The sequence below is a fragment of the Gekko japonicus genome, unplaced genomic scaffold (genome assembly GCF_001447785.1).
Source record: "Gekko japonicus isolate JY-2015 unplaced genomic scaffold, Gekko_japonicus_V1.1 scaffold1300, whole genome shotgun sequence".
In the NCBI taxonomy this organism is placed as follows: domain Eukaryota; kingdom Metazoa; phylum Chordata; class Lepidosauria; order Squamata; family Gekkonidae; genus Gekko; species Gekko japonicus.
The window spans coordinates 4343-27000 of record NW_015177052.1 but is presented as its reverse complement, the minus strand read 5'-3'; the positions used below and the strand labels follow the sequence as shown (position 1 = coordinate 27000).

The following is a 22658-nucleotide window of genomic DNA, read 5'->3' as shown; positions in this document are numbered from 1 at the left end:
GGGCTTCATGGGGGAGCGTGCACAATCACACTCCCTCCTAATCCCTGATTCATGGCACACGTCTCTCGGAGGACCCCAGAGATGCTACCATAGTTCAAAGCGGTAAAAACCGGAAGTCCATGCTTGCAGTTTCTTGTTTTCACGATGCTAAGGGCAATCAGTATGTTCCCGTGGCCTTGAGGGTTTTTAGTCATAACATCAGTGCTAAACTGTTGTATGGGGTTCCAATCTGGATTTTGGCTATTAATAAAGATATAGAAAAAGTCCAATCTAAATTTTTACGGAAAATGTTAGGCCTTCCCCCATGCGTGTCCTATGCAGCCATCTGTTTGGAGACCAATCAGAGTCTTTTGGAAATGAAAGCTTGGATTATGACATTTAGGTTTTGGCTCAGATTACATTTTAGAGCTAATTTCAAACAAATGCTTACCAAGTCCTCATCCTCAGCATGGTTTCTCCATATAGAGAGTAAGATCGTGTGTATAGGAGTTAGTTTTGGAGAGCTTCTTCATTTGTCAGAAAGTTCAGCCTTTCGTTTGATTAAACAAAGACTCCTCGACATAGAACGCCAAGAGCTGATTAGCCTGGCTTCAGATAGATGTTCCCCCTTGAAGGTAGGGTTTCCTCCCCAAGGGTTTATAGCAGAATATTTTTATGTTTAACCACTCCTCATTATCAAAGGGCTTTTATGTTAGGCCATTTTAATGTGCTGCCTTTGGCTGTACTGGATGGTAGGTTCTCTAAGACTCCTTATGTGGATGGATTGTGATGTTAATGTGGTGTTAATGAAACTGAGAGTCTGAATCATATCCTTCTGCACTGTATCTTCTATAGTGATGTTTGATCATTATATCTCGGGCCTTTGTTGAGAAACCTAGTAAATCATTCTGATGAATGAAAGATATCTTATTTACTCCCTACTCGCTCCTTAGTGATTATGGAAATGGTGGCCAAATTTTTGTTTTTGTCTTCTAAGAGGAGGGAATATATCATTAAGTGCGTATGACTTTTGTATTTCCTTGCCTGTCAGTTTTAATACGATATGCCAATAAAGGTTTGATTAATTGATTTATCTTTACAGGGTTGTAATATAAGTCTTTTAGCAGCAGTAAGGGAATGGAGAGTTCATTTTTGTTGACCATCATTTAGTCTTCAGGAGACAGGCAAATAATTTTAAAGTGCATGAGTATCATCAAAATCAATGAATATTCTAATACAGAATCAATGAATATTCTAATACAAAACTGATATGAGTAATTGCTTCCTCCCCAAAAGACTAAATCACTGGACAATCCTAAAACATTTCTTTAAGAGACGTGCCATGTGAGTTACAACACCAGCAATTAGATACTTCACTTAGTCCTTTACGAAAAAAGATGCTGTGTTGTCCAGTATATCCTAAACATTTTTTTTTGCAGAATAAGTTACAGCTTGAAGTCCATAGAACAACAAATACAAGATTTATGGTTTGGTACAATAAAATGATCTAGTGCCTTACTACATTGTGATGTAACCAATGAAAGTGCTCTAAAGTTTCCTTTCTGTTCAATGCAGCTCCACTACCAAAAAGACAGAAATGTGATCATTGGTCTCCTTGTCCACCTGGGAGTTACGCTTATCGTTTACTCAGTGGTGGGGGCAAAGAGAAGATGGCAAAGATCTGCTTTGAAGATGAACAGTAAGCACCAAATCTGTGTCAAAGTCTGCCTTTACCTTTCAGCCTAGCTGAGCATGTGCTGATCTTTAAGGATTCCTGGGGTTGGAGTTCTGTGAATGATTGGAGAGGTTCAACAGAATTAGTTTAATTTATAGCCACAAGTCAGTGGTAGAGTGCGTGCAATTCACAGGCTTATCACATTGTTATCATGCCCTTCCTCCAAGGAGTTCAGGGCATTGTATACGGATTTCTTCTCATAACAGCCCTTTGAGATAGGTTAGGCTGAGAAAGCATGACTGGCTGATGGTCACCCAGTGGCCAAGGAGGGATTTGAACCCAGGTCTCACTGGTCCAGTACTGTTAATGGCTACACCACACTGGCTTTCAGTCAATTTCCAATAAGTTCCTAGCATCTCTAGTTACAAGGATCTTAGATGGCAGAACTGAGAAAGACTCTTGCCTGTGCTATTGGAGACCATCTTTTGATCAGACAATACTGGCTAGGGGTGGCCAAACTTGCTTAATGTAGGAGCCACATAGAATAAATGTCAGATGTTTGAGAGCCACAAGTTGTAAACAAATATTACACACATGTTTTTATTGGAAAACATGAAAATTTGCTTTTTATTAACATTAAATGAGACTGCCAAAAAACAAAAGGGGTAAAACAGATATTAATAATTATATTTATTTGTCTAAGAGAGAGAGAATGAAAAAGGTTGAGAGAAAGAGAGAAACAAAACAAAAAAAGCAAATAGGGCTGTGGTCACACATGCTAAATAATCCAACTTGGACTGCAACCCACGCTCCCAGCGCGCCGGATCCCTCCTTCTTTTCTCCTGATTTCTACACAGACCAGGAAAGGTATAATTTTGCTCCCCAACTTAATGAGAGCCAGTTTGGAGTAGTGCAGGGGTGGCCAGACTTGCTTAATGTAAGAGCCACATAGAATAAACATCAGTTGTTTGAGAGTCACAAGATATGAACAAATATTACAAGTTTTTATTCGGAAAACATGCAAATTTGTTTTTTTATTAACTTTAAATGAGACTGCCAAAATTATAACAAAAAGGGATAAAAGCAGATATTGATAATGATATTTATTTGTCCAATCATATCTGTTTGCTAATGATATTTAGCTTCCCCAGCTGCCCTGCCGGGAGATGCACAATATGTGTGGAAGAGCCACATGTGGCTCCCAAGCCCCAGTTTGGCCACCCCTGGGCCAGAGGTTCAACACTGTGAAAGGCAGCTTCATAATTTTGAGATCCCTTGCACAACTGCAACTCCCACAGAAAGGCACCAAGTGCCATAAGAGCAAATTTAATTTAAAGCTGATTTACACAATTAGGGCTATTTCTGCACAGATATTTTGCTCCACCTCAGCTTCCTTAATGCAGCTACTTCTGTTTTTTCCTCTGGTTTGCTGTAAACTTACCCAAATCTAGTTCCACACAGTTCTTTTGAAAGATTGTAATCAAAGAACCTTAAAAATCCATGTACGTGGGAAGGTGTGCATTTTTGCAGGTCCTTCCCACATCAGCATCTTTTCCCATGCCTCAGCCCTTCTACTGCCTCCCCCCCCCCCCCCCCGACCCGGCTTACTTTCAGCTTTAAAAATAAATAAATAATTGCTAGATCACTATAGTGTCATGGTGCTCTATGGCAACAATCTGTTGGTTCCCAGCTTTCATTTTTAAACAGTAATGAGTCCCCAGCCCTTGTTGTTGCATTCTGCATTCCTAGTATCAACCAGAACTACACAATGTTGTTGTTGCCACCTCTGCATTCACAGTAGTAACCAGAACTACGCAATGTTGCATTCCAGTCAAACATACCCTCTTCAACACTCATGATCATACTGTGAGCTGATTAGAAATGTGTTCAGGTTGCATTAGACAACTTGGACAGTCGAAGAACAATTTTCCAGCAGCCTTTGATCAGAGGTTGACTCAAAAGTTCTGATCAAGTTCTAGGGTTGCCAAACCCCTTGGTTTGGCAGGGGTCCCCCACTTTTTGGGGGCTTCTACCCACCGGCGGCGAGCTGGCTGCCGGGGGAAGCCCCACCCCCAAGCCACAACACCTGCTCCCACCCCTCTCCCTTCTCTCTTGAGAGAGAGGAGTGACTGTGGGCCAGCCACACGCCCAGTCTCTGCTCAGAGATAGGGCGTGTGAAATGCCGGCTCCCTGCAGTTAAAGGGGCCCTTGTTGGGCAGGCGGGTGGGGGGACATCCCCAATGTGATGTCATCACATCAGGATGCCCCGCCCCCTCCAGGAACGCCCCCCCCAAGTTCCCCACTGGGGGTGAAGATAGGACTTGGCAACCCTATCAAGTTCTGATACACTCCTCTGTATAGCTATAGAGTGAAATTGGAAATAGAAGCCATGTTTTTAATTTCCTCTTTGCAAAAAGAGGAGAAAGAGATCATTTTTCTTCATTTCTCTGCGGCCCAAGCCAACAGATTGGGTTGGAGAGAAGAGATGGGAAATTAGCTGAGCTTCTGATTAACCCACCCCACTCTGCTAAAGATGTTGCAACTCAGCAAGTCTGGGGACACAGCAGCATTTCCAAGCTGGGCGATCCTGACTTTCAGTTGATCAGCTTGGAGTCAGTTTCCCCCTCCCAAAAAAATAGTTTTTGTGATACAGAGTAAAATTTCCCAGCAGATTAGAAGCTGATTCCCAACTGATCCCTCATCAGGTGGGAGGTGGTGTCTGATGGGTATAAATAGCCTGTTCTTGTGAATAGATCCAAGTTACTAATTCTAACACATCCAAAGAACAGCATGGACATAATATGCTGTGGACATTCCACTGTCGCTCTCCATGACATCACTTGCATTACTTATTAGTCCCATATCAGATTGGTGATTATGCTATCCCTTCTACCTAAAGAGGAGATGTATAAGTAAGAAGTTTAATTTTGGTTTTGATTCAACCTATGTAGTAAACCTAGGCCCCGGCCACACGGGGGGGGGGAAAAGCACTGGCAAAGTGCGGCTTTTTAAAGCCGCACCAAAAGAGACACGTAGCAGCGGGATCACATAGATCCCCGAGCTGCCGTGCACTTCCTCCCCGGCACGATCAGATGCCGGGGGGAAGCCACTGAAAAGGGAGCGAGGCAGCCGAACTGCACATGTGCAGTTCGGCCGGGAGCCTGGATTGCTCCGGATGACGGGCATGGCAGTGATCCCACGGCCGCGCTTGATGAAACGTTCCTGGTAAGTCCTCCTCTGGGGGTGTTTTTTTTTACTGCGGGTTTTCGGCCTGAAGGGCTGGATCGGGGATGGGTGCGCGCCGCTTCCCAGATGTTGCGGTGAGATTGCACCTGTTTGCTGCACCCCCGATCAGCCAAAACCTTCCGTGTGACCGGGGCCCTAGTTAGGTAAATTCATAGCTTCATTTTCTGTGTGGATTTTTATATGTGTTTATGGTTTTATCCCTATTCCTATTTACAATTCAACAAAATGTAAATGTATTTCACACAATTATTAGGGTTAATCACTTGACAGATTGCAGTTTTGAAATTGCCATTTTTGCCTAATATTGTATTAGCAGTGGCCAATTGTTATTAAACAAAACAATGAGTCTTTAGGAATAGAAAATTTCCACAGAAAAATAAAGCGCACAAAATGTTCACCTCCACAAGAAGGTTACACTCCAGATGGGAATGGATAGAGTAGGGTCAGTGACCCTGAACTTCCTTGGGGGTCTCCCATCCAAATACTGGTAGGGTTGCCAGCTCCAGATTGTGAAATACCTGGAGATTTGGGGGCACAGCCTGGAGAGGGCAGGGTTTGGAGAGGGGAGGGACCTTGGCAGGGTCTATTTACATAGAACCCACCCTCCAAAGCAGCTGTTTTCTCCAGGGGAACTGATCTCTGTCACCTGGAGGCTGGCAACCCTATGCTTCACCATGCTTAAATAATCAGGAGTGTATGCACATTGGCTTTCCATGACCAATCCTTCTCAGTGCTTATTGGATTCTTCTCCAACTTCACAGCAGGCAGGTCATCCCTTGGGGAAGGATTGCAACACTGCAATCCAATGTCTAATCCATTATATGTAAAGGCTGGGGAAGAAGTGATTGGTGCAACTGTGTTCTCTCCTTTCAGTGTTGTAGTTGTGGTGTCTATGATCTCTGTATTCTGCTTCCTAGAGCTTTTGAGAGCCATTTCTGTTAAGGTACCTATGCCCTATTTAAAAACAGCAGCAAATGTCTTCCTTGAAGAGACCTTTCTGAGGTACTTCTCAGTGATTATATTCTGTATTGTCATTTCAGGCTCATAAGTGAAGAAAAGAAAAATGCAGGGAGAGGCATCAATATTGCCATTGTAGATTGTGAGTAAAAAGGCACAACTCTGTACAATAAACAGTTGTGATGAATATTAAACTAGAGAAGAGCAGCAGCCAGAAACCCGGTCATGAAGCAGGAAGTCCTGGGTAGAAATCTTACTTTTACATGAACCTGCTAGGTGGGAAGAGTATTCAAAGTAGGAAGAGTATTCAAAGTGTTGTATTATAAGTATTAGTATAACTACCACTACTGCTGCTACCTTACAGTGTGTTAGAATGGTTTTGGGGACTCATTCTGATCCACTAGTATGTGTTTTTTTTAATATCCTGTTTTATATACTTTACTCAACAGTTGCTTTAGGCCTCATTTAGATATCATGATGAACCTCTGTCTGTTTATGATGTGCTCAGACATGGCTTGTTCCTTCCCCACAAATGGAGATTCTAACCCAGTTCAGTCCTGGTTTAGAATCCTTGTTTGTGTGGAGGAAACCATTTGACCAGGCAGCATTCAGATGTGGGAGCAAACTGAAACTTGAACTAGAAAACTTTTAATCATATCTATGCATATGTGGTGAGGAAGGAGGGAGCAGAAGCATGTAAGCATTTGTGCCTGCTGTGAACAAGAGGAGGTTTGTTGTGACATCAGAATGCAGCCTTATAGTGGTTTTAAGTGTAACTATTCACTGCTGTCAGTTGTAAGCTGCTCTGATCATAGGATAGAATGTAAATGTAATAAAAAATAATAATAATGGGTATAATATTCCAGTCATTTTGTGTGATCTTGGGAAACCTTTGTACAATGGAGAACTATTAAGGTATACAGAGAACTGTTAAGGTATATAGTTATCTTTCCTTATATATAATTGAGTAGTGAGGTGGCACTTTCTGAACATTCCACATGCTCCTAAATCAGTTGGCTCCATGATGTGTCACTCAGAAGCTGTCCCTATCCACTGGCTGCATTGCCTGAGTCCCGCCCACAGTGCGCTCCATCAGCCATTGGCCTGTAAGCCACAACTCAAGAGTACTCGTGTGCCATTGGCCAGGTGCTGGGTCTGCTCCTCTTCCCCACCCACTCCAGCCACTGTTCCCTGTCAGAATATGCTCTCTCTCCTGAGGAAGACACTTCACCTGCTTGGCTCCTCTGTGGGACTAATTTTTCCCTCAGTGGCTGTTGGTAGGCAACCAAGCTTGGTACTGTCAGTAAAAAGACAAAGGAATGAAACCCTTTCCATGCCTTTGTGAGGAACTCATTGGGGCCAGTCCTGACTAGGGTTGCCAGCTACAGGTTGGGATTTTTCCTGCTGAGTTCTTCTGCCCCCCCAAAGCTGCCCTCCACAGGATCCATCCCCCAAATCTCCAGGTATTTCCCTACTCAGAGCTGGAACCCTACTTTCCCCTCAGTGCTAGGCAACCAAGCTTGGTTCTGTCAATATAGTAGCTCCAACCTTTGTTTTTGCCTCATATCTAGCACTACAGCATCCATTTCATATGTATTGTAAAATACTTTCTGTCTTTCTGCTAACTTTTTAAAACAAAAAAGTAAGATTAAAATGACTGTCTTAGACTTTGGATCAAGATTGAACATTGGGACAAACAGTTGGGAAACTTATACTTTTATGTGGGAAAGTCACTCACAGGTGATCTTTATCATGTCATATTTAATATGAATGTGCCCTCATGTGGTGAGATCTGGTGTTTACATTAAGGCCTTCTTCAGCTAAATATCAGCAAGGAACTCTCTCTTTGAAATAAACAAAAAATAGCAGGCAGGGGGAAACTGGGAATATTGAGAATGGTGATCACTACAGGATGTGGATTAAACTGGGAAAATGGCAGAGGGAATTCCCACTTGACTTGAGCCCTTGCCCACTAGCATATGCCATATTTCACTGTGAGCCCAGCCTCATGAAAGTGAAAGAAAACAGGCTATGTCAGTTAGGAACTCAGAAAAGACTGTTGTGTTTCCTATTTTGAAAAGGCTTGTCAATATATAGAAAAGCCCTCAGAAAAAGGATAGATTGAGTCTTGTTAGGGTTCTCAACCTCCAGGTGGAGCCTGGAGATCTCCTGATATTACAGCTGATCTCCAGGCTATGTAGACCAGTTCCCCTGAACAAATGGCTTCTTCGGAGGACGGACTCTGTGTCATTATACCCTACTGAAGTCACTGCCCTCCCCAAATCTTGCCCTCCCCAGGCTCCACTCCCGAAATCTCCAGGTGTTTCCCAACCCAGAGGTGGCAATTCTAACAGCTGCGCAAGCACATCGCAGCCCTCTGGATTCTAAACTAAATGCTGAAACTGTTTTTTCTGTTTATTTTATAGTCTTTGCTCTCATGTTTAATTCATTTTCTTACTTGTAGATGACACAGGAAAGTGTACGGATGCAAAATATTTTGACATGTGGGAAGGAGGTAAGGGGGTATTCACTATCACAGGGTTGTTGACGATCAACCTGGAAATACACAGTTGTGGAATACCATTCCTATTGGGGGCAATGTCCACAGCCGGGGCTTCTCCTGACAGGGACTTCCTTGACAATTAGCATCACAAGTGCTTTCTGTGGCTTAGATCCGGAGATGCTCAAGCAGAGGCATTAGCACATTTCCGCTTGCATATGCAACATCTAGCACAGTCATCCCTATATATTATAGTGCGCAGAATCTGGTTGCACAAAGATCTTGCGCAAGTGAAAATGCAGTGGAGATACAATAAATTTGACTTAGCACAAGTGGCTACTGCAGGCTTTTTCTTAGGCTTCTGCTTGTGCAAGAGGTCTAGTGGAAATAGAATTGTGTGCTGGATCCTGCTCTTTATCTTCAGCAGAAGAGGTACCTTGTTAGAAAAAAGCATGAAATTCCTCAGCTTCACTCTTCTAAATAAAAAAGCTAAGAACTGGGAATAAATTTTGAGAGAGACTATTGTACATTTTTGTAGGATGTACTTTTAGAGAGTTTTTCCCCCCTTTTACCCTCAGAATTTTCTGGAGATATGACAGATTTCATTAAAAAAGCTCCTCAAGGATCGCTGCTCCTGATGGTGACTCATGATGATGGAAGCACCAAGTAAGCACACACACTCATGTCCCTCAGTTCTTAATGCAAGTTTATGGTTTGGACATTAGCTTTGCCAATTGTAGAAATACTCTAATAAAGCCAGTGTAGGTATCATGAAATTTAGTTGGCACTCTGCCACACTGAGAAATGCTGCCCATTCAGCACTTAACAATATCTCTTGAGGGAATTTGGTATTTGAGTTATTTCCGTTCTAGGATGCTTTTGTGCTGCTCACTCAATCATCCTCTCAATTGTCTGCAAATGAAATTAAAATGGTATCCTAACCAGCACTTACTAATATAGCATTACATTCGCTGTAGAAATTCTGCAGTGCCTGTCATCACAGGCAAGATCTTACCATATCTGCGGGACTGCCTCTCCTGGCATACCCCCCAAAGAGCATTACAGTTTTCTAATAACAACACATTGGAGATCCTGGGACCAAGGAGTATTTGCCTGGCTTTGATCAGAAACAGAGCCTTTTCAGTGGTGGTTCCAGCTTGGTGGAATGCACTCCCAACTGAGATCCAGGCCCTGCAGGATTTGGTACAATTCCACATGGCCTGTAAGATGGAGATGTACCATCAAGCATCTGGATGAGGTCAGGGGAACTCCCATCTATGCAGTTCTGCTACTTTGACCCAGGCCCGTAGCCAGGATTTTTAAAGTTGGGGGGGGCATTTAAATTTCTTAGGGGGTACTGGCTAATCGAATTAAAGGAATAGCCGGCTCCTTTCCCGCACCTGCTGCCACGGGGGCCCTGGGCTGGATGAGAAGTCATGGGGCCTTTCCAGTAAGTCAGGGGGGCTAGCCCCAAGATGCCCCACTGTAGCTACAGGCCTGCCTTGCCCCCTCCCTCTCTCTCCTTGGGGCACCAGTATAGTAAAAGCATGTGCCATCAAGGGAATTGTATTGTTGGAATTGTTTTAACTGAACTGTTTTAATCTGATATATGTTTTATTTATATGTTGGAACCTGCTCTGAGCCCCACTTTAGTGGGGGAGAGTGGGATACAAATCAAAAGAATAATAAGAAATGATAGTTTTATATGGAAAATAAGTACAGTGTAGCAGAGTAGCAGATGCAACGAACATGAAGTTGAGCAAACTTCAGAGGATGGCGGAAGACCGGAAGGCCTGGAGGGAGCTGGTCCATGGGGTCGCAAAGAGTCGGACTCGACTGTGCGACTGAACAACAACAACAACAAGCAGAGTTTACACTCCTCTCTGCAAACGTCCGTATACATTTTGCCTCATTTTAGCCACTTTCTTGGCTCAATAAGTTACTTCCTTTTCACTCATGACGACAACAGCATTCCTGAATTAATCCTTTATTATGTTCCCTGGAAGAGGAATGAGCAATTGCTCATTTTAATTTTTTTTTAATCATCCAAATTGTGAAAAATAAAAGGGAAAAAGCAAATAAGCAATCAATTTAGTTACAAAGCAAAAAAGCAATAGTTAAGGTGTGGTTCCCTGCCAAGAACCACAAACTGGTAATTAAGACTGATAATGTGTGTGTACACACACACACACACACACACACACACAAATGTTTTTGGAGGCAGGAACATCTTTACTCACTGACATTGGGTTGGATCATAGAATATCCAGTAGAAGCTGTGCTTACAGAATCGATCTTTCCATTTCTCCCTCCCCAGTTTTTGGAGGGCCTTGCAGTATCCACAAATCTGCTCCTGAGGGTTGGGGGAACGCTTGAGAATAGCGGTGGATGTATGGCAATGGATGCAACTTGTGCAGAAATCAGGAGGGGCTTGGTGGTAGAATATCTGCTTTGAAGCAGAAGGACCCCATCTCAGTCCTCAGCATCTCCATTTAAAAGGACCAGATATTAGGTGATGTGAAAGACATCTGCCTGAAACTCTGGAGAGCCTCTGCCAGAGTACGCAATATCGACCTTGATAGATGAATGGCAGCTTCATGTGTTTCAAACGTTGTGTTCCCCACCTTGCATGAGTGATAGTTTTGGAACCATAGAATCCTGAGATAATAGATCGCCTACAGGTTGTTTATGATCTTATGTTTAAATTAAACAAGTTCTGCTTTTTAGTGTATCCAAGCTGTGCTGACCTAAGTTCTCTAGACCACCATGTTACACAGGTGATGGGTAGCAGGTGACACAATGGAATTCGTTTCTTAATGTGTTCGAGCACATGAATGTTTCACTAATCCAAGTAGTTCTCCTCACACATCCCATTCCTCCAGCAGCTTTGTGTGACTTCAGAAATGGCCTAGGTGGGGGATTCTTGCAGAAGAAAACATTGTGGTTTGGGAGGGGGCTACAATGAGAATTGGGCAAAATTCCACCAGTGGAAGGCCCATCAGATCCAACCCAATCTCTTTATTGACATTTACTGAGAGAATATTGTTTGAGTAAGAATATGTTTTCTATAACTTTTTGGCTTTCTGGAAAGCTGAGTACTAAAAAGTGCAAAGTTAAAATATCTCTGTATATCTCCCATACAGATTAAAGGAGAACGCAAAAAAGGCAATAGCAGACCTCGGCAGTAAAGACATCCAAAACATACGATTCCGGTCAAGCTGGGTCTTCATGGCTGCAAAAGGTTTCAAGCTGCCAGATAACCTAGAAAAAGAAAAGGTCATACTTTTGAGAGCTTCTTAATTTCCACTTGACATGTTTGATTCCAATGTGTAACTATTGTAAGATTGTAAGGTTGCCAGCTTACACACCCACACCCAGAACTAATATCTTTAACTGTAGCCTGATATTTAACTATTTAGAACATAAGCCTTTTCCCCTGCACAGCCACGGAAGTTATATCTCCTCTCTAAATTTGTCTGTCAGGCTATAACTTAGACCTCCTTATTGGTCCTTATTTTTCTGCTCCAAGGAAAGCTCTTTAAGAACTTCCTGTTCAAAGGCAGTATATAAATATATTTATAAATATGAGATGAAGCTAAAATGGAATCCCAGCAAAACTGATGAGCCTGGCTGACAATCCAGGGAGTGGAAGGAGAAAACACTAAAGGGGCATCTGAATATTTCTGCTTCACTATTGTAGCCCTCTGCAAGCTTGAACAGGAAAGAATGCAATTCACAGTGACTGTAAGCACCTTAAACATTGTTTGTGGAATATGGAGCCTAGAAATAAATTTAATGAATAAATAATTTCCATGCAACGTTGCTAGTGAGACAGTTATGAATTTTATACTATCCTGTGTTTTGAAGTGTCCTGCCTGCTCCTTCCACAACCTGCCCTTCCTTTTGCATTGCAAATCAAATCCGTACTTACCAAGTTGGATTACTTTAAAACGGTAAACTCAATTACTCTTTATGTGAATCTTTCAAACAGATCAACCATTCTGACAATAAGATGAACCGATATGGTGGCTGGCCAGCTGAAATCCAGATAGAAGGCTGCCTTCCCCGAAACCTACGCTGAATTTTTAAATTAAGCTATGCTGACAGAGTGGCTCAAATATTTCTACCATGCGTTTCTATAAGGATGCATTTGTCAGAGGCTGCAGTGTCAGTCTTTGGGTGGAAATCCCAATATTTATAATTTTTAAAAAGTCATGTACTGCTGTCAGTTGTTTTCCCATTTATGGGATATGCACCATCAGTGATCTTTTTACAAGTGTTTTATGCTGTGTTTTAAGAAAAACAGCTTAGAACTTGATTCACTAAGTTCACAGAGTTATTGCAAGAAATAAAATACACTATATGTGCATTTGGTTTTAAGTTTTCATTATTCAGCAATACATTTTCAAAGTTAATGTTGCCAGTAAAGAATCCCAGTTGGGTGCTGCCCTCTCCCCTTCACGTAAGCATACTTCAGCCAAAGGTAAGCATCAAAATAGTGGTTATATAACTAACACAGTTTGTACTTTAATGTACATGTATTTATTATTTGAATTTTTCTGGAAACATTAAAAAGGATTTCATATTTAAACACAGTTTGTGTGTTTCTTTTTAAGTGTGACTGCTGTGTGGGAAACTGTAGTTTGCAATATGCAAGTTGTAACAGTCTGTACTTTCTGGCTTGAGTACATTGCTGTGGGCAGGGTGGTCAAGTTCCACATAGGTCTGTTGCATGTATTGTCGATGTGTCTTGAGGGGAATATCAGAATGTTGCTTGGGACCAGTGTTCCCTCTAAGCTGAGTTAGTGTGAGCTAGCTAACAGTTTTTTTAGCCTCCAGCTCACACATTTTTGTCTTAGCTCAGGAAGGATCGCTCCAGAGCAAACTGATTTATGCAGTAGCGAAAACACTTGCTCACAGCTTTAATGCCAGTAGCTCTCAAAGTAGAATTTTTGATCATAAGATTCCACAACTTAGAGGGAGCATTACTTGGGACCTTATTACAAGTTAATAAACTAAGCAAATAATGAAGCCTGCAGTTAAGTAGTATCTGGTTTGATCCTATTTAACCTTCAGATTTTGTTTCTGTCACAAACAGAATCACTCCCTCTGCTAGTAAAATGAATGTCTACATGTAGATATCCAGAAAGAGGGGGAGTCCCCTACCAAACATAAAATAGTTTTTATATGCATTTAAAATGCATTTTAAAAAAACGACATAAAAGAACCTCAGTGGTGGCACTAGAATGATGGAATATGCTACCTGGTTCCATCTTGCTGGTACTTATGTGTCAATACAAAACATTTCTCTTCAGTCAAACTTTAGCAAAGCTTTACAATTCTGTAGTCTTACTGATTATAGAGACTGGTGGGGCCCATGAGAGGGACTTCTTGGCTACCACCCCTGAGTTAATGGCTGATTTAGGTGGCCACACTTGTATCATCCCTCCAGACCTTCCAGATGCAAATTTTAAAAGCCTTGGGATGATATTTGTGAACTGGCACTAATTTTTATGTCTTGTAATGCTGCTGTTTTATTATAATGATTTGTTCTTATACTCTTATGATTAATTATTGTTGTTCTTTCATTTTTTATAATGTAATTCTACTTGGGAATCTTTTTAATGGGGAAAGGTAGCATTAAGATGGCCTAAATTTCAGAACCACATTTTCTCCAGTGGTCCAGGAGTGGGGCAGTCCTTAAGACTCCTTACTCCTGGGAAACAGCTCCTCCTCTCTGAAGGCAGGGCCGGTGAACTCTTTTAGTCCCGGAGGGGAGGGGCTTGCCCCCTGGCTTCCCAGTCTCTCTGGCCCTGCCTTCCAAGAAGGACGTGACCGGTGGTGCTCCTGTGGAGCACATTACTAGATTAGAAAAGAAGGCTGAAGAGTGACAGGAGGGAAGGAAAAGGTAGCCTATGAGCGTTCCTTGTTTCCCTTCCTCCCTTTCCGTTTTTCGCATGAGCGGATTGAGCCAGCATCGATGGACCTGGGAGATCCCCTGGGAACCGCAGTGCTGAGACAGCCCCCTGCAAGGACTCCCAGCTGGGAGAGCCAGGTGAGCAGCCTCCACTCCCAACACTATTGGATCCAGGGGCTTTGCAGGAGAGCGGGGTAGCTGTTGACAACCGGCGGGACAACCGTTGTGGTGCAACAGAGTCCCTACACAGCTGAAGGGATTGGCTCTGCTCTTCTTTTCACAGCAAGAAGATGTCACGGGCCGTTCCCAGAGACTACAGCCTTGGTGGAGCAGTGAGCCCCCCTCCTGGGAAGGGTCTCTTGCTATAGCTCCAGTTGTACACTGAGGAGCCACCCACCCACCCCACCCACAGCCTTAATAGAGGGAGGGTGAGGGGAATGGAGTGCCAGTGAGGGAAGACTGGGAACCCCCAGAAAACTCCCCATGACACTATAAAATGGTGGTCCCTTACACATAGGGCCCACATAGGACACCATGTGTCTTAGAGAGAGTAAAAGGGCGGGAAGGTGGCCATTTTAGTAAACGGAGCTTCTTTCAGTTTCAGATGGTGCATAATATGGATGCTGACCCTGGTACTTCCACTGCTCAGAATATGGATACCCAGTTATACACTCATTTCATCAATCTTCCTCAGGAGTAATCCTATTATATTGGATACAGCTTAACTTCTTTTTTACTTTCTTCAAATTGTTACAGCTTAACTTCTTGTTTACGTTCTTCAAATTATTGCAGCTTAACTTCTTTTTTAATTTCTTAAAATTATCTTCTAGTTCCATTTCAAGTATTTGAATTAGGAGCAAGCCAGTTAATTAATTTCTAGTAGTAGCAACTAGTCCTATCTGGCTAGAAGCCTTCTTTTTTCAAATTGGCTGGTAATTCCTCTCTATCTCATGTTGCTGGCTCAATTGCTCTCTGGTTGTTTATAGGAGTAGCATTTCAGTCTTCTTTTCTATCCAGCTGGAAGAGCATTTGTCAGCCTATTTAAAAATAAGGCTTCCAGCTGGATAGAAAAGAAGACTGAAATGCTACTCCTATAAGAGGATTGGTTGCTACTACTAGAAATTAACTGGCTTGCTCCTAATTCAAATGCTTGAAATAGAACTAGAAGATAATTTGAAAAAATTAAAAAAGAAGTTAAGATGCAATAATTTCAAGAAAGTAAAAAATGAGAAAGTAAAATGAGAAAGGAGTTCAGAGCTATGTGGCAGGAGTTATTGGATAGGGACAGGCACCCTCATACCTCAGGGTGGAAAAGGCACAGTTCAGATCAACTGGAACCCCTTCTCACTGATAAAAGGAATAGGAAGGACCCTAAGGTTCATAGGGATCTTAGTCCTATGTTGAGTGAACAGGAAACTGACTCCAGTTCTGCAGGCTATAGTTCTTTAAAGGAAGAGGGTGAACTCTCAGGAGGAGGAAGAGAAGGTAGTCCCGGTAGTACAGTCCAGACTTTTTCCACAGGAACTGTATAGTAGACTGCTGCCCAAAGTAATTAGAACACTGGAGTTATCTTATACTCCAAAGGAACCAGGGCCAGAGGATTCAGGTTTCCCTATAGGCTCAGACAAAACTATCTTTACAACTAGTACCAGCAGCTTTCTACAATATTATTAAAGCAGAGTGAGAACATCCAGCAAAGCCCAAACCAACTCAACCAGTTTTTACAAGTTCTACACTCTCATTCCAGAGGCAACAAAGCAGCTGAAGCTTCCAATGGTGGATGACCCAGTTAACAGCTTGGCATCTATGGGAGCAGATGGCATGCCAAAGGACCACTGTGACAAACGTATAGAGCAAGCACTCAGGAGAGATTTTGAAGCCTCTGCAAATGCTTTAAGAGCATCAGGCAACCGGCTCTCTCTTTGCTAGAGCCGCATATGCATGGTCCTCTGACCTCGCAAAAGCAAACTGTGGTATACCTAAAGAGCTAAAAGATGAGCTAAAGAAAATAGCCCTGGCTGTAGTGTTTGCTGCAGATGCCACCCTGGACGCAGTACAGCAATCCGCCAGGGGCATGGCGAGCAGTGTTACAGCGAGACGAAATACCTGGCTACATTGCTGGGATGTGAATCGATCAGCACGTACCAAATTGGCAGCAGTTCCTTTTAAAGGTGTGAACCTGTTTGGTGAAGGGCTTGATAGGTACCTTATCAAAGACAAGGACAAGAAGAAAGTTCTCCAAAGAAAAGAGAAGGAAAGTCTAGAAAGCGCTTTCAGTCCTTTCATAAGAACATAAGAGACGCTAATGTTGGATCAGGCCAAAGGCCCATCCAGTCCAACACTCTGTGTCACACAGTGGCCAGAAATACCAGGTGCTATCAGGAGGTCCACCAGTGGGGCGAGCACACTAGAAACCCTTCCACTGTTGACCCCCCCAAGCACCAAGAAGACAGAGCATCACCTGCCCCAGAGTCCCTATCTATACCTTGTGGCTAATAGCCACTGATGGACCTCTGCTCCATATGCTTATCTAATTCCCTTTTGAAGTCGTCCATGCTTGTAGCCGCCACCAATTTGTGTGGCAGTGAATTCCAAGTGTTAATCACTCTTTGGGTGAAGAAGTACTTCCTTTTATCTGTTCTAATCCGACCACTCAGCAATTTCATGGAGTGCCCACGAGTTCTTGTACTGTGAGAAAGGGAGAAAAGTACCTCTTTCTCTACCTGCTCTATCCCATGCATAACCTTATAAACCTCAATCATGTCACCCCTCAGTCGTCGTTTCTCCAAGCTAAAGAGCCCTAAGCGCTTTAACCTTTCCTCATAGGGAAAGGGTTCCAACCCTTTTATCATTCGAGTTGCCCTTTTCTGCACTTTTTCCAAAGCTATAATATCCTTTTTAAGGTGTGGTGACCAGAATTGCACACAGTATTCCAAATGAGGTCACACCATTGATTTATATAGGGGCATTATGATATTGGCTGATCTGTTTTCAATACCCCCTGAACAACTTTGTATCATCTGCAAATTTAGCCACTTCACTGCTTACTCCCAACTCCAAATCATTAATGAACAAGTTAGAAGCATTGGACCAAGTACTGATCCCTGCGGTACCCCACTGCTTACCACCCTCCACTGAGAAAATTGCCCATTCATACTAACTCTCTGTTTTCTTATTTTCGTACTTATACCCCGTTTTCTTATTTTCGTACTTATACCCCGCCCACGGGGGAGGGCGGGGTATAAGTACAAAAATAAAAATAATAAATAAATATTAATTATCCAGTTTTTGATCCATAAAAGGATTTGTCCTTTTATCCCATGATTTTTGAGCTTGCTTAGGAGCCTTTGATGTGGAACTTTATCAAAAGGTTTCTGGAAGTCAAGGTAATACCTTTTGAGACTCCAGAAGGGAGTCCAAAATAAGCTACCTGAGCAGAGAAGAAGACAGCAGCTCAGAGAGGGAGGACAAGAAACCGGAAGACGAAGGAGCAGCTAAAGGTCCATCTTACAACTTGAGAGACGTAAAACAAAGAAATCCCAAGACCTGAGGATTTGTTCGGATTTGTTCGGAGAGTGCATTAACCCAAAAGAACACTACTAAAACTATTAAAAATGTTGTTATTTACAGGTCAAGATGAAGGACGATCAGTCAAACACAGAAGAAGCTGAAGAATTTATTGTTACTAACAGAAGACTAACTTACTAATTAAGATACCACTCACCACTTTTCTTAATCCCGCTATATTCCCTCCCCTTTTCTGAAAATTTTAAAGCAATAAAATTATCTCCTCTTTAGGAGAGTTAACTACAAAAGAACAAAACAAAATAAGCTACACCAAATCATTTAAAGGAAAGTGGCAACCCAAGTCCAGGAAAGCTAGATCACCCTTTTTCTCTACCAAACAAAACCAAAATGCCAAGGGAGCAAAAAATAGTACCTCGACATAACTACACCGAGGTAGACAGTCATTTAGGGGCTGGGGGGGCATCTTCAGAAGTTCACATATGTATTGCAGGAGACTGTCACAGACAGGTGGTTTCTGGACATGGTTGCGAGGGGATATTCTCTGGTGTTCGAGACAGTCCCATTGAATTGTTTCCTGGAACTGCAACAAAGCAGGTCAAAGGAAAAACACGCTCAACTGGAGCTAGCTATTTCACACCTGATAGAGATAGGGGCAATAGAACCTGTCCCACCCTGGGAGAGGTCACAAGGAGTCTTCTCTATTTTCTTCACAGTCCCGAAGAAAAATGGGGATGTCAGAGCAATATTAGACCTCAAATGGCTGAACAGATGGGTGACAACCAAGAAGTTCAAAATGGAGACAGTGAGATCCATCCTGGCTTCCATTCAGCAAGGAGATTACATGGCTTCCATAGACCTGTACCGATTTGGGAGGCTCACCGCAAGTTTCTCCAGTTTGTATACCATGGAAGCCCTTGCCAGTACCGAGCCCTACCCTGTGGCTTGAAGTCCTCACCATGAGTCTTCACCAAGATCCTAGTGGCCTACCTCAGAACCAAGGGGGGTCTCCCTGTTCCCATACTTGGATGACATCTTAGTAAAGGATGTTTCGTGTCAACTGACCCGGCAATCACTGGAGATGACATTGACAGAACTCAGAAGTCACGGGTTTGTGGTCAACATGGAGAAGAGCTCATTGGTACCCAAACAGTCTATTCTACACTTAGGTCTGCAGATCAAAACACTGAAGGACAGAGCTTGTCTTTCGCAAGAGAGACAACAGAAGCTACAACATCTTGTACAGGTAGTCTTGGCCTCTCCGAGAACAGATGTGATGGTTCTGGCCCAGCTATTGGGGATGTTGGTGTCATGCCAGGAGATTCTACAATGGGCCAGGTTTCACACGAGGCCATTACAAAGGTTTCTTCTCCCTTTTCTGGACCTCATTGCTCACAGAAGAAACAAGGAAGTAGACCTCTTGCAATCAGTGAGACAGTAGCTGGGATGATGGATGGAGCTGAACCCATTTGTAGAAGGGATGCCACTCAGGGATCCATCCAGAGTAGGGCTCACAGCGGATGTGAGTTCGTTTGGTAAAGGTGCACATGTTGAAGGGAGAATGATTTAAGGTACATGGACTTCCTCGGAGCAAACCAGAAGCAAAAACCTCCTGGAGCTGAGAATGATCCATCTGGCACTAGAAGGACTTCAAGATGTGGTCAAAGGACATCATGTTTTAGTTCAAACGGACAACATGACGGCAAAGGCTTACATCAACAAACAGAGCAGGACACAATTCAAGAGGTTACAAGAGGAAGCAAGCCATCTGATCACGTCGGTAGAGAAAAACATATCTATAAAGGCAATACACATACCAGACCAGGGCAATACATTGGCAGACTGGCTGAGCCGCCAAAATGTAGATCAGTTGGAATGGATGATTCACAGGACAGTATTCACACAGATATGCCAGAGATTCGGAACTCCAGAGATGGACCTGTTTGCCACAAGCCAAAATTGTCAGGTGGAGAAGTTTGTGTCAAGAGTAAAAGATCCCCAGGCCATAGGGGTCGATGGCCTTCATCTCGAATGGCCAAGAGCTCTTCTATACGCCTTTCCACCGATGCAAAGCATTCAAAAAGTGATTCAAAGGGTGATAAATCAGAGAGCAGAGATCATCCTGGTGACCCCGTTTTGGCCCAGGCGCATGTGGTTCCAAGATCTGAAGCATATCTGTCAGTGGGGGAACCCTGGCATCTGCCTCAGCAAGAGGACCTGCTGATTCAGAGAACAAAGGTCCATCCAAATCCAGGGTTATTAAAGCTCACAGCCTGGAGGTTGAGCAGCAACAGCTGATGGGCATGGGGTACCCACAGAGAGTGGTTAAGACCAGGGGTCATTTGGGGGGGGACGCGGGGGGACGCCGTCCCCCGGTGAGCCGCCGGGTGGGCGGGGCGGATCTACCATTCCTTCTTATGTATGCTGTTCATCCTGTGATTGAAATGACTATCCCTAAGCATTAGTATAATGAAGGGGTTAAAGTAATGTACGGTCAATTCTACCTCCACGTTTTCTCCAACAAATAGCATGGAGCTTACACATATTTATTTATTATATTTATACCCCGCCCATCCTGCAAACAGGCTCAGGGCAGCTAACAGAAGCGGTACAATGTACCTAGTCGACATAACCATAAAAAATTTTAACTACATAAAATACATACTCATTCATATACATGTAATTAACAATTAGCAATAAAGTGCTCGCAGTGCTAAAACATTTGATGGCGTGCTTTCAGATCTAAATCCATGTTGTTTGTCCGTAAGATTATGTGGCGGGAGAGTACTGTGTGGTGCATATGACTAGGGATGAGCATGAACCTGCTCATGAACTAAAGTACATGATTAATTTTGGCCGGTTTGTAGTTTGCGAACTGAAGTTTGTGGCAGGTCAACCAGCATGAACTTTTCACAAACCTTCAAGCAGTTCGTGAGCAGTTTGTGTGGTTTATGAATGGATATATTTTCAGATCCAGACTGTCTCCACTCAATCAAATCATTTACCAAACTTCTTGTCAGTTTCAAGAGGCTTCCCCCCTGTTGCCAGCATTCCTTTGTGTTCCCTTCCCATTGTCTTGCACAGAACTTGCAAAAAACAAGTTGTGCTTTGAGATCAGTCCTTTCAAGCTTGCAATGCCAGTGGCACTGGGTTCTGCTGGGCACTCTGTGATTGCATTGGTACTGCTGGGCACTCTGTATATTTGACAGGTTCTGCTGGGCTTGCAAAATGCCCCCACCTTCAGTTTCTACTGCAGAGATTCTCTGGGACTTTGATTCTATTCTGCTGGGCTTCTATTGCCCTTGGTTTGGTTTAGTTTTTTGCTCTTTTATTCCTTCTATTGGAAACAAATGGGGGGTCACCTTCTGGGGGCCCCTGTAACTTGGATCTCATAAATCCAATCCTCACCAAACTTGCAAGGCGGGTAGAAGAGAGGCAACTGGAGATCCCCTGCAGATTTGGTGTCTCTAGCATGTTGGGGGGGGGGTGTTCTACTGCATCATGAACCTCATGAACCAATCTGATTTCTTTGGGAGCTTAAAGTTCACGACCATTTATGCTCACAAACTGGGCATGCCGTGAACTAGAGATGGGCACAAACTGAACCACAAAGCAAAATTCATCACAAATTTTGCCCTGTTTGTGTTTTGGAAACAGAAGTTCCTGACGGCTCTACTGTCACGAACCTCCGTGAACTTTTAGAGCAGTTTCTGTGGTTCATGGTAGTTCGTGGATGGAGCAGAAAGCAGGGGTTAAAAGGTACTCCAAGGTAAAGTTAAAAGGGACTGCAGAAGACAATCCAAAACCACTGTGCCACACAGCAGTTTTTTAAGCTGTTTGTGGGGGGCTTTCTGCAAATCCCATTTAAAGGGACTGCAGTCCCTTTCAGTGGGGTTTGCAGGGCCATGAACCATGAACCAGTTCAATTTGTGAATGAGCCTCCCAGTTCACCTCATAGTTCAGTTACTTACAGCATTTTCCCGGTTCAGGCCCATCCCTATCATGAACCATGAACTGAAACCAATCACATTTTCCCAGTTCATGCCCATCTCTACATATGATTACTGTTGTACTTTCTGGAGCTGCCACAGTCACAGGAATTGCTGCAGTCATATGCACTGGTAGATGAGGGTACTTTCCCCAAGAAATTGAAGGACCCTGTAGTCTCACACACTACCACATGGGAGAGGTATCCAAAGAACACATCTGATATCTAACACATTAGCTCCTTGACTCTACCTAGCATGCTTTGAAGAGTTTATTTCAGAAACCCTGAGTCAAATGTTACAGTTCATTTACTTAGTCTAAATCTGGATGTGGGCTACAGCTGTGTCTCACAGCAACTTCAATGGTTGTTTTATTATTTAGTTATTTAGAAAACATATAGATTATGGCAGCATTGCAGGAGATACAGGATTGTGAGTTAGCAAGGGCAATTTCTAGCTGTTTTGCTGCAGGGACTTGAAGGAACTCTATAGACTAGAGTAGGCTTCATATGAAACTGGTCATATCATTTGTTTTTCTTACAATTTTATTTGATGAATCTTACAAATAGAGGGTTGATTTTCTTTTGGTCAATTGTAATAAAGCATGGAACAGTTGATTGCTGTGCTCTGTCCACAGCACCAAAGTTACCTTAATTCATACCCAGCATTTTTCCTCTGTTCTATACTGATCTCTTGACAGAATATCTACAAACTTACTAAGGCTTGTAAAGCACTTTTAATGTGAAGGCAAACAAAAAGAAACACATTGCTGTGATTAAATTCTAAACTGATAATCTAATCTGGTGTTTTGGAGAAGGAAATTGAATGATCAACCTGTTTTTCAATCCTATTTCTTTTATCCTTTTGAAAATA

General features: G+C 42.9%; 1 protein-coding gene across 1 annotated transcript in view; it reads left to right on the top strand.

Annotated features, from left to right (window-relative positions):
• FAM3B (family with sequence similarity 3 member B) overlaps positions 1–12864 on the top strand; it is a 30001-nt gene extending 17137 nt beyond the window's left edge. The window contains exons 3-8 of the mRNA XM_015428118.1: positions 1555–1678; positions 5941–5999; positions 8322–8372; positions 8936–9023; positions 11501–11633; positions 12349–12864. Coding sequence (XP_015283604.1) covers positions 1555–1678; positions 5941–5999; positions 8322–8372; positions 8936–9023; positions 11501–11633; positions 12349–12438 — 545 coding nt within the window. The 3' untranslated portion in view covers positions 12439–12864. The remainder of the gene's footprint in view (positions 1–1554; positions 1679–5940; positions 6000–8321; positions 8373–8935; positions 9024–11500; positions 11634–12348) is intronic.
• Positions 12865–22658: the final 9794 nt, after the last annotated feature.